At 41.5% G+C, this 12141-nt stretch overlaps 2 protein-coding genes across 2 annotated transcripts in view; both read right to left on the bottom strand.

Moving 5' to 3' along the window:
- Positions 1-6128, bottom strand: part of LOC106599276 (potassium voltage-gated channel subfamily H member 2) — a 26934-nt gene extending 20806 nt beyond the window's left edge. Inside the window, exon 1 of the mRNA XM_045714693.1 lies at positions 5389-6128. Coding sequence (XP_045570649.1) covers positions 5389-5505 — 117 coding nt within the window. The 5' untranslated portion in view covers positions 5506-6128. The remainder of the gene's footprint in view (positions 1-5388) is intronic.
- Positions 5554-12141, bottom strand: part of LOC123723902 (potassium voltage-gated channel subfamily H member 2) — a 25645-nt gene continuing 19057 nt past the window's right edge. Inside the window, exon 6 of the mRNA XM_045716028.1 lies at positions 5554-5679. Within this exon, the coding sequence (XP_045571984.1) occupies positions 5554-5679 (126 nt within the window). The remainder of the gene's footprint in view (positions 5680-12141) is intronic.

Below are 12141 nucleotides of genomic sequence, written 5' to 3'. Positions count from 1 at the left end.
TCGGTGACTGCAATTGTGCTGATGGCAACAATTACTTTTTTTGCCAACGTTTACTGACATCGGCCATATTCAATGGGTGTTGAGCGTTCGTAAATTTGTCAGTTATTCTGCGCTATGGCACACTCAGACGAGAGTGTTCTGAAATCGGAGTAGATAGCCAGAGAGAATTTATGAACTACGTCTATCAACAGCTGTCGCAGTGACATCATGAACATTTTATCGAAATTAATACTTGCATAGTGGAGTCTTTTGTTAAGACATGTAGCTAGCTAGCTAAACAATGAACCTTAATCGCAACTCATGATGTTACTAGCCTGCATGAATCTGCAGGTAGCTAACCAACCATTTCCAATGTTAGCTAGCTAACATTAGGCTATAACTAACAAAGCAAATGGCTCTGAGATACAAATAATTTTACTACACATATTATACACGTAACATTAGCTAGTGAGCCAGCCAGCTAAAGTTAGCAAGCTAGCTACTTTTTGACAAAATTAGAAAAGTGTAATATCAGAAAATGTAGCTAGCTAGACTATCTTACCCGTATACATGGATGGACGCTTCTCCCTCTCTGTCATGGATGCCATGATTGCCCTTAATTTGAAGATGTAATCCGGTGACAGGTGTTTTCTCCATCTCCTTAGCTATCATACTCTAATTACACTGATTTCAAAAGTTTCCTGAAACGAGTCACATATGCAGTATTATAGCTAATCTCATGCTATTTTGTACATTTTGCCATAAGGCTGAGAGATGTTGCTGTTGCTGTTTTAGAGCTCAGGGATTCTTGAAAAAGGGACAATCTCAACTTTTTTCCCACAAATATTTGTCTTATTAACAAAATGTAAAATCAATATTTTGATAGGCCAAAGTATCAGCTATCACACCATGCAAAGGAACAACCTCCTATTTACAGTGCATTCAGAAAGTATTCAGACCCCTTGACTTTTTCCACATTTTATTACGTTACAGCCTTACTCTAAAATGTATTAAATATTTGTTTTTCTTATCAATCTTCACACAATACTCCATAATGACAAACCACATTTTAAAAAAAATTCACCCAGAGAGGGGGGAGAGGGGAGCTGGTGGGAGGTTCACTCCCTGTTGTAAATCAAGGAGAGAACATCCCTCTCCAATGTTCACACAGGAATGTTCTTTGTCTACACAGACATTTTCCTGCCGAAACTCTAACACATTCTAAAGTGAATACTGGAACAATATTTCTAACATAGAACTTGGGGAATGGTTAGAGGCGATCTAAAGAATAATAATGTCATTTTGGTTGTTATTTTGTGGTTGTTATAAAGGAAATATATATTTAGGTTGTTATAAAGGAAATACTGTAACTTGAAAAGTATATGAATGAAGTTTCCATCCTCTGCGTTGTATATGAAAAATTATGGAAGTGTTTTTGTTAAGAGAGAAGTGCATTTACCCTATGCCTGTCCACTGTGCACAAATGGTGTAAAACGCGCAGGCTATCATCACAATCTTAGCGATTTATATTCCTATTGCAAAAATAGTTGTAGGCCGACTGGCTGACAATATGCATGCGTCTTCTTGTTCCATCCAGATCCAGATGAGCGCGATTGAATCATGTTCCCACCACCAGACAGGCGCACTCTGTCAATAAATAAAAGACCTTTCAGTTACTCACCAAGTGTTGTTTTATAGAAGGACGATGCGTCTGTTGTGGTTCAGTGCAAATGAGTCTATAATCTTCTGGACATCCAGGGCCTTGGTTCTTTCTGCGTGTATGGACAGGCAGGAAAGGTTTCTGAGTCGAGTGCTTGCCCAGTATTTCATTCTGTATATCATGATGCGTGTACTTAGCATCTCTAGTATTATATGAGATTTTCTGTGCAATTGTTTTGTCGAATTTTCCTATGACCTGTAAAAGTTCAAGGAAGTTTCCCTAGTTGACAGCCATGTGGTTTTCTATGTCTGTCACGTCCTGACCAGTATAAGGTTAATTGGTATTGTAGTTTGGTCAGGATGTGGCAGAGGGTATTCGTTTTATGTGGTTCGGGGTGGTGTGTTTTGTTGAAGGGGCATTTGGTTTAAGTATTCCGGGGTTTTTGGGCACTGTTTGGTTTTCAGGTATTCTATGATTTGTCTAGTATGTCTGTTTCTATGTTTGGTTAATTGGGGTTGGGACTCTCAGTTGAAGGCAGGTGTTGTCTATCTGCCTTTGATTGAGAGTCCCATATATGAGGGTGTGTTTGTGTTTGTTATTTGTGGGTGATTGTTCTGTGTTGAGCTTTATGCTTTGCCAGACTGTTTGTTGTTTGTTTGTTCGTTCGTTCTAGTTCTTTGTTTTTTTGGTGTTCATTTTGTATTTATTAAAAAGCAAGATGAGCATACACATACCTGCTGCGTTTTGGTCCTCCTTCACCGATGACAACCGTGACAATGTCTCCTCTCTGTGAAAGTCCCTGGTATTCAGTGTAACACAATGACTCCACAACTGCTCTCATATACCCTCTGTTCTCTAGGACTATTTTCGAATGTCCATCACTTAGAGCATTGCATATTGTTGAGCCAGACTCTTTCTGAATAGTCCACTCATTCCACGCTGTCATTGCATATTTATGCTCCACACTAGCATTGTGTCTTGAACGAACTTGTCGCTTTCTTCCAGTTCTGGTAGCCATCATGGGTAAATGCCGCCGTCTCTCCACCATGGTTTCCTGGACATTGAAAGGGGCGGAATGCAAAGCAGAAATCACGGGCCTTTGAAGTAGAATATTCCAGCCATTTGTAATCCTCATACCATCTACGATTGAAGTAGCGATCCTGCTGTCCAACTTTTGTGGCTGGATAATGCCGAAGAAGAGGGCGCCTTGGTTCTTCAACGGGTGACTGGCTTAAATCAGAGGGAGTGGTGGCTGTGCTAACAGTGCAGCTAACGGTGGCTGTGGAGCAGCTAGCAGTGGTGAACTGCTCTGGTGCTCCCTCACGTCATGGCTCACAAGTTTCTCTCTCCAACTCATCTTTCTTATCTCCCTCTTCTTCTTTGGCCCCCTCGGAGACAGTGTCTGGATTTTACATTTCTATCCGCACTCTTCTCTTGATCAGAAAACGGTCCATTGCAACGGGGTGAGATGGCGACTAGCTAGCTAAAAGTTAGCTCACATAAGGTAGCCTAATGTGCCCGAGCACACACCCCCCCCCCCCACACACACACACACACACACCCACACACACACACACACACACACACACACACACACACACACACACACACACACACATCATAGAGTACATGCACACGCAGCCAGGGATCTGATTGGGAACAGAATGGCTGGTTATTAACTTTTACATATTTCTTTATTAAAAAATGTTCAAAATACTAAAATGCTTGAGGGGGCTTAACTGGGGCTACGCAGATTTGTGACGGGACTAAAGCCCCCCCTAGCCCCGGTGTAGCGCTGTGCATGGATTAATGAAAGTAAAGTCACAACACTAAATAAGGTCCCACAGTTGACAGTGCGTGTCAGAGCAAAGTACAGAGAGATCCTTGATGAAAACCTGCTCCAGAGCGCTCAGGACATCAGACTGGGGTGAAGGTTCACCCTCCAACAGGACAACAACCTTAAGCACACAGCCAAGACAATGCAGGAGTGGCTTCGGGACAAGAATGTCCTTGAGTGGTCAAGCCAGAGCCTGGACTTGAACCCGTTCAAAGATCCCTGGAGAAACCTGCTGTGCAAGGACACTCCCCATCCAACTTGACAGAGCTTGAGAGGATCTGCAGAGAAGAATGGGAGAAAGTACCCAAATACAGTTGTGCCAAGCTTGTAGGGTCATACCCAAGAAGACTCGAGGCTGTAATCGCTGCCAAGTTGCTGTTAAAGGGTCTGAATACTTATGTAAATCTGATATTTCAGTTAATGTTGTTTTATAAATGTGAAAAAAATTTCTAAAAACCTGTTTTTGCTCTGTCATTATGGGGTATTTTATGTAGATTGAGGGGAAAAAAACGAATTTAGTCAGTTTTCGAATAAGGCTGAAATGTAACAACATTTAGAAAAAGTCAAGGGGTCTGAATACTTTCTGAATGCACTATATGTCAACTCCGTCAGACACCATAAAATGCATTTCATTTTTACAATAATTGTTCAATAATTGTTTAACAGCCTTTTTTAAAGGCCTTTATTGTTTACAATGAGACTGTCCTCCTATAGCTCCTCTCACCAGCCTCCACTGGTGTAGACTAACACTGAAATGCTTACTCGTTTAGAACAAGCCCCTTAAGTTGATTGTCATTGTTTGTTGAGTGGCTTTTATCCAAAAATAACCGTTGAGAATGGTAGTCACAACAGGATGTAACATAACACGAACTGATGTTAGCGTAACAGACTGGAGTTAGAATAACAGACTGGGGTTAGAATAACAGACTGGGGTTAGAATAACAGACTGTGGTTAGAATAACAGACCATGTAGCTTACTATATTAATGTACCGATGACATTACAATATAATATTACATAAAACAGGCATGCAAACAAGCAAATAATGTACGTATGCACCTGCTCAAACACATAAACACATGAATGCATGCGTACACACACACACACACACACACACACACACACACACACACACACACACACACACACACACACACACACACACACACACACACACACACACACACACACACACTGTAGTATAGCCCTGGGTAACTGTTTGTTGGCATTTGTACAGGTAAATACAGCTTATGACCAATAATCCTATCACAAGTAGAGATACTCATGGATCACATAAACACAAAACGTTTTTTCTACCGGCCAAACCCTCCCCTAACCCGAACGACGCTGGGCCAAATGTGTGCCGCCCCATGGGTCTCCCGGTCACGGCCGGCTACGACAGAGCCTGGACTCTTCGACCACTGTGCCACTCGGGAGACCCTAACACAAAATGTTTTAAATTCCAGTAAAACACACCAAGGAACGCCACAACCTGTCTGGATTGAATCTAACCTCCACAGACTGAAGCACACTGAATAGGCTTTATACTGATGTACACTGTCTGGAACCATATTCATTTTCTGACATAAACTGTTCAAGCACCCTGTACAGTAGAGTAAAAGAGCAAATTACCAAAACAATTCTTACAAATAACATAATACGCTCTACAGTATACACTATTGAGGTAATACAAAGATAAAGTAGGCTGATGCACATAGCAAAATAATAGTTGTGATACCCCTTCAACAGCAATTAATGTGCCTCTGTTTAACTGAACACTAATCCCTGACAGACCAAATGCTAAAATAGAAAAGCCCCTGAAAGTTAGGATGTATTTGAATGCCCTTGTTCTCTCCCAATAGTGCCCGTGGTCCCATGCAGTCTCACAGCCAGGTCAGAGTCCGACTACTCACCTCCTGAGCAACGATGCTGGAGATGCGGACAGCCCTCTTCACTCGTGTGTTCCGGCGCTCGTTGCTGGCCACTGGCCCCCCGTCCTGGGATATACTGCCCCTTCCACTGAGGGACATGGTGGATCTGCCCTCCTCTGCCCGCTCTTTCCTCCACACAGCTGCTTGTTATCCTCCCAGACTCATCTCCCCAATCTCACAACCCCGTGTCCGCCCCTGGGTGAGCTCACACTCACAGGCTTTGTGCTTCTCTGTGCTGTGAATCCACACAGGGCTGTTTAGGGTTCCGTCAAACTGAGTCCAAAGAGAGCTAAACAAAATGAATGCTCCATCTGTGTTATTCGTCCTGTCATCAACTTCACTTTAGGTCTTGAACCAAAGTCCCCTTTTTTTCTCCTGCTAACGTTCCTCGTCTTAATGATCTGACGTGTCCCCAGGAGAAGAGGTGCTCCGGTGCGGTTCCACCTAATGAGAATTGTTGTCAGTTCATCTTCATGGTCTTCTCCCATTCTTTTTTCACTCTACCGCCTCCTATTCTCCCTTGTTCAGTATGAGTATCAATTATGTCATGTCCAGAGACAGAGAGCTCTCCCTCTTTCTTTCTCTCCCTCGCTCTCCCTTGCTCTCTCTTTCTCTCTCACTCTCGGAGTAGTCTTCGCTCTACTTTTTAGTTTTGAGGTGCCACTCGCCCTTCCCTCCATCTCTCTCCCCAGCCTCTTGTCTTTTTCTCTCTCTCTCTCCCTCTCGCTCTCTCTTTCCCCTCCTCTTTTTCTCGCCTCTGTAAAAGCGCTGTACCACTCAGGATCAGCTGTAATTGCAGCTGGCTCTGTCTCCTCCTCCTCCTCCCCTCTCCTAATTTCCACCTCTTCAGTCCATCACCAGGCCAGCTGCAGGACTTGATTGATTTCCCCTTTCCCCAAATAAACACCAACAGACCTCCATAAACCTTCTTTCCCTCCCTCTCCCCCTCAGTCACACACAAGCTACATATTGAATTACATTTGTTAATGCGCTTAAAAGAAATGAATGGAAACAGTGTTAAGGTTTTAAAATTGAAGATATTTTGCATCGCCTTGTGGTTGAACCCAAAACAGCAGCGGTGATACTTCTGCATCTGATACCTAGTAGCTAGCCTTTCACTGCACTGGCCCATTAACCCTCCAGCTGCTAACATGTGGTTAACAGTCTCTAAGCTGATTTGCATAGGATGTTGTATGTTAAATAAAATAATATATTTTTGCCTCAGAGACGCCAGAGACTGTAGAGTAGAGATTGATTCACCTTCTCAACAGTATCTAAACCAATATTATTTGCAACATCTTGGCTAACTTAGGCATGACCTTGGGCACACATAGTTACTCTACCAATCTAATCTTTTATTGACGCTGACAAAACCGAACCTCTCCTTTACATACCACTAAAGGCGTCCGTATGCTTCCCAGCCGAAACAGTTTGGTAGAGTTCGTGCATATGTTATGATGACATTTTGTGAATTTTTTGTGAGTTTTGGACTTCGGTGAGGGTTTTTTCGGCTGTTCAAGAGAAGGTCTTTTAAGGGAGTACGCAGCACATTCGTTTGGTTCGGCTAGCCGAGTTCGGCGAGGCGCCAGCTGAACTGAAGCATGCTGACGCCTTAAGTCTTCCTTCTTGGGCTGAGAGACTGGGATAGGGAGAGATTGAATATGTCCGTAAACACTCCAGCCAGCTGGTATTCCATGAATAGGAATATATATATAATCAACAAATAGATAATCAATCAACATAACTTTGCAACATCTTTTCCCTCCAATTCACATAGATTTTCTGACTCACTAGTGTTAAAAACAGCAGCTTTCCAAAGTATTGAGATGGCAATCAGTCTGTGGGGCATTTATTTAAGCTTAATCTTAGCTGGAAAGTATAGTGCTGGGATTAAACAATCAATCCAGTTGATAAAGTGACAGAAGATCCAGTGGGGCGAGCCCATGCTTCATTACACTCCCATACCATGTGTGACCTTCCATAAACCAGGGGCTCACCTTGCATCAGCGTCACCACCCGTCAATCCAGCCTCTACTGTCTTCCAGATAGTGTGACTGGGGGCTTTGTTATTTGCGACCTTGCCCAGGTGAGTGAAACCCTCTTTATTTTTCAAATATTGTGGTGGCAGCATCATGTTACCGGCAGTGACTGGGGAGTTTGTCATGATCAAAATCAATATGAAATTACCAAACCCCAATAAAAGTTAGAGGAAACCCTGGTTCAGTGTTCTGAATACCTAACTCTGGGATAGAGTTTATTTTTCAGCTGGACAATTACACAAATGTTAATGCCAAAGACACACCAGAATGGTTTTCCAATAGGTGTTGAGTGTTCCTGAATGGTCCAGTCTCAATCCTAAATGAAAATCAGAGACAAGGTTTGAATTTTGCTTTCCATCAGTGACTCCCAACCAAATTTGCTGAGCTCGAGCAATTTTGATAAAAACAATGGGTATATGTCGCTCTAAGAGTTGGCCAAGTTGGTAGAATCTTATTCAAAATGATACCCAGCTGTAATGGCTGCCTATGGTGCTTCCACCAAGTTTTTACTCTGGGGTGTGAATACATACACAATCAATTAATTCATTTGGAAAATGTTCTATAACTTTTCTTTCACTCTGATAATGTGGATTAGGTTGTGTACATCGGTAAGAAAAAAATCAAATTTAATAAATGTTTAAATAAAATTTGAAGGCAGCAAAATGTGAAGACTGTGCGAGGGGTGGGTAGACTTTCACTAGACACTGCCACAAGAGGCAGCTGAGGGGAGGACTGAGAATAATAATGGCTGGAACGGAGTGAATGGAACGGTATGAAACACATGGAAAGGTTTGCGCTGAGCCTCTCAATCAAAGGCAAAGCTTTTGAGAGAATGGTTTAAACTACTATGCCAGTATTTCAACAGTGGTGTAAGCTCTAAATTCACTGGGTCTTAAAAAAATTACCCAACTTTTACTCATAAGTATTGGACTTTTGAACTAATGGTCAACTATTGTGCTGAGTAGTACTGTCAGGAAATTGAAATGAAACAAAATGCTGATGATTAAACCGACTATTGTCTATGTATCACAATAAAAGCCCACAAAAGACACACACATCACATAGCTGAACTGTTTGCCAGATCAGAACTTTACTTTCACAGAGACAAAGAATACTGGGAGATAAGAAAAGCTGTATCCTACATGCTAAATGTGTTACAGTAAAATATCAGATGTTCAGCAGTGAGTCTGCAGTACACAATACTCTGAATTCTGCTTCTGCTTGCTAAAACTAACTATTACCTGAGTGACTCACTCGAGTAGATACATAATCTAACATGATCAAATTGACCTGGGTTTAGAAATAAAATGTGTGTGGGGAGATATTTTCCATAAAAAAGAAAGCCGTTAGCTATGTGGGCTGTCTGGGTGGGTGTTTTCCCTCTAGCAGGGTTTGTTTGTAAAGCCTATGGGTTGTCGCATGGATGATATAACTGTCTACACATTCTGATTTTGTGTATGTGGGTGGTGAGTATAGGGCTTATACTGATGTTGTCATATGCGTCAAAAGGGACAGACCAAAGCGCAGCGTGTTGAGTGCTCATCTTCTTTTATTAGAGTAACGTGAACACTTAAACAAAAAAATAACAAAACGACACACGACAGTTCCCTAAGGTAACATAGACTATACGAAAAAACAACCACCCACAACCCACAGGAAAAAAACAGGCTGCCTAAGTATGGCTTCCAATCAGAGACAACGAAAGACACCTGCCTCTGATTGGAAACCATACTCGGCCACACATAGAAAATGAAAACTAGAACAAATCCCCATGAAACAAACCAACCCCAAAACACACAAAAACAACACCCCCTGCCACGCCCTGACCATACTACAATGACAAATGACCACTTTTACTGGTCAGGACGTGACAGATGTGTCATTTGATGCTTGATAGAGCTTGTAAAAATTAAGGAGTTTCCCATAAGTATGTGAGAGTCTGCATGTTTGACACAGTCCATAAAAAGAACCAAAGTTATTGCAATGGAAAGAATGACAAATTTCCCTCCAATTCTTTTTTCAACAGCAATAGGCATCCAGCTGCTATGCAATGGCTCAGTGCACAGAAATAACAGTTCACTTGCATCTCAGCAGGGTATATTCCTCTCCTTGATGGCAATTCTCCTCTAGGATATGCTTTATCAGGGACACCCTGGAGTTACAACCATCTACAATCTCATCTCAGGTTCTAGGGTTTTTCTGCATCAGCTATATCTGCAGAGTTAACAATGTCACTGAAACACACTCAGTCCCTCCAACTCAGTGGGCATACTGGGTGTGAAGGTGACCCATTGTTCTATAACTTCACAGGCACACAGGGTTTTCCCAGAAGGGCCATTATCTATCTCTCATCTTGTGCTCAGGCTTGTAGCTAAGGGAACAACAGTCCACATGACAGAGTGAGTGGTGGTGGTGGCCAAATAGTTAATTTTATGATGAGTTCTGAATCTATGTTGCCGTTGTGATTCTCTGCAAGGATTTCCTCAATCAGATAGGCTTTACATAAATTCCTGTGTGTATATATAAATACATACAATATTTACAAGCCATGCATGTATGACGTTATAGTAAACACATGTTACAGCTTCTCTATTTTTCAGAGAAAGCCAAGGCTCTAGGGACAGACCAAGCTAAGGCTAGGCAGCATCACAGAGGATGTCATAACAGTGGCAGCTGTTTCCAATAGGCATGTGAGGTATTCTATTCAGTGGTTTTCTGGCTGTTCAAAGGTAATCTCAATAAAAGTGTTTTATTTTTATCTGGCTTATGCGGAAGTGGCATAATGACATGCTACTTTATATTAAAGGTCTTTATGTACATCATGTATATTACCTTTTTGGACTTAGTCCAGGACAGTGAAGCATTGAGCTTCCATTTGTAGCTTTAATTAAACCCCAGAATAGCAGAGGCAATCACTTCAGATGAATTTTCCATAACAACAACATCATTATTATCTGTGACTCAATCTTCCTGTCAACACTGTACATATGTCAGGGACATAACATACGATGGTGTAGGATACTGTACTGTACATAACATTCAATATTGGATTTTCTCAGAATACACCTACAGTACTGAGGTGGCATTAAAAGAGAATTCATGTAATATAAATAATCTGAGGGGTTGTTGTTTGGTACAGTACTACCTATGCTATGTATTATTTGTTGATAGTATAATGACCCGTCCCAGGAAACCGATGATGTTATTAAAATGCTCCAAAAGAGAATTAACTACATGTCATATATACAGTATGTGTACCCTCCATCCACTACCTGCATTCATATACATCTGACCATTTGCCCTGAGTAAAATATTCCATCTTTGGGGGGCACTGGAAGAGAAGGCAAGGTTGTCCGTTACTGTACATGACATAGTACCCCCACACACAAACAAGCCAATCAGCAAAAGTCACAAGGCTTTTTTGATATTATTTTGATTATTTGAGTATTGCATTGAGTTTTCATCAAGCAAAGCTAATATTTTCATCGTTATGGTGTCTCTTAACCAGTAAATCTATCCCCATCCACAGTAACACACCAGAGAATTGCTGTGCGCTGTACAGGTTGTAAATAAATACTATGCGTGCATACACCAGATGTCCCTAGACCTATTTAAGCTTTGTAGTAGTAAACAAGCCCTCAGCACACAGATTGATTTTTCTGCTCCGGCCCTTCCTGCAGTACAGTATTACTTATCTGTATGACACTGGACTGTCTCACTGACTTGTAACTCCAGCCAGGCTGTTCTGTTCTGCCTCACTGGGATAATAAGCCCCACTCTGAATATATGTATATGGGAGAGAAGTGCTTGGTTAGCAAATTATGCTAACAATTCATTGAGTACGGTAGGTAAGCTAGATCTATCTCACTGTCGATGGAAGCACTGTTATAGTAAGTGAAACTGAGGCCATAAGGAGGGATTCCTTGTGTTTTTGAGTCTATGCAACACTGTCACCGGCATAGTTTTACTGGCTATAATAGATGTACTATATTTTGAGACTAAGTGTATTCTACTCCAGTCATTCTATTTGTGTCTTATATCTTGTACAGTAAAACATATGATTAATGAGCGTGAGGTAAATGTGAACTACTTTCCTGCTAAAGCCCTGCTCAACATCTCTGAAAACCTGGAGGTTTCCATTTTAGTTTACTAAGTCCTTGTATAAGTTTCTTCAACCATAGAGGAGCTCTGTACTTAAGGCTTACTGAAGTTGGCAGAACAATCAGTGAACACCAGACAGATAGGTGACTCACAGTAACTCTGAATGGAGCGCTGTGCATGCCTGCAAGTCACATTATGTTGGTTTGCAAAGTGTAATTCCTATTGGAATCCAGCCAGAGTTAGGATATTCAGCAGTTGGACTTTTTAATCACCTACAGCCTGCATTCAGAATGACTGTCAGGGTTAGGAAAGTTGATAAGAAGACTACCTAAACCATTCAAACTGGAACAACCATTTTTGTAGCAGGTGCAATAAAGCTAACTAACTGGTTGGATTAGTTTCGAAAAATGTATGTTATGTATCTTTTTGTAGCTTAAGATTATTCAATCAATGTACATGCAAAAACACAGATATTAAAAACTATCCTAAAAAATGTACCTGCAGTAAAGCATGCTGGGAAATATGAAAGTGATGGCCGTGGTTTTGATGGAACTGTTTTACTCTCCACAGTGTAAAACAATAACTCTGATTATTA

Source organism: Salmo salar, chromosome ssa03 (assembly GCF_905237065.1).
Source record: "Salmo salar chromosome ssa03, Ssal_v3.1, whole genome shotgun sequence".
NCBI classification, from domain to species: Eukaryota; Metazoa; Chordata; class Actinopteri; order Salmoniformes; family Salmonidae; genus Salmo; species Salmo salar.
Note: the sequence above shows the minus strand (reverse complement) of the source record. Positions and strands in the feature narration are given on the sequence as shown.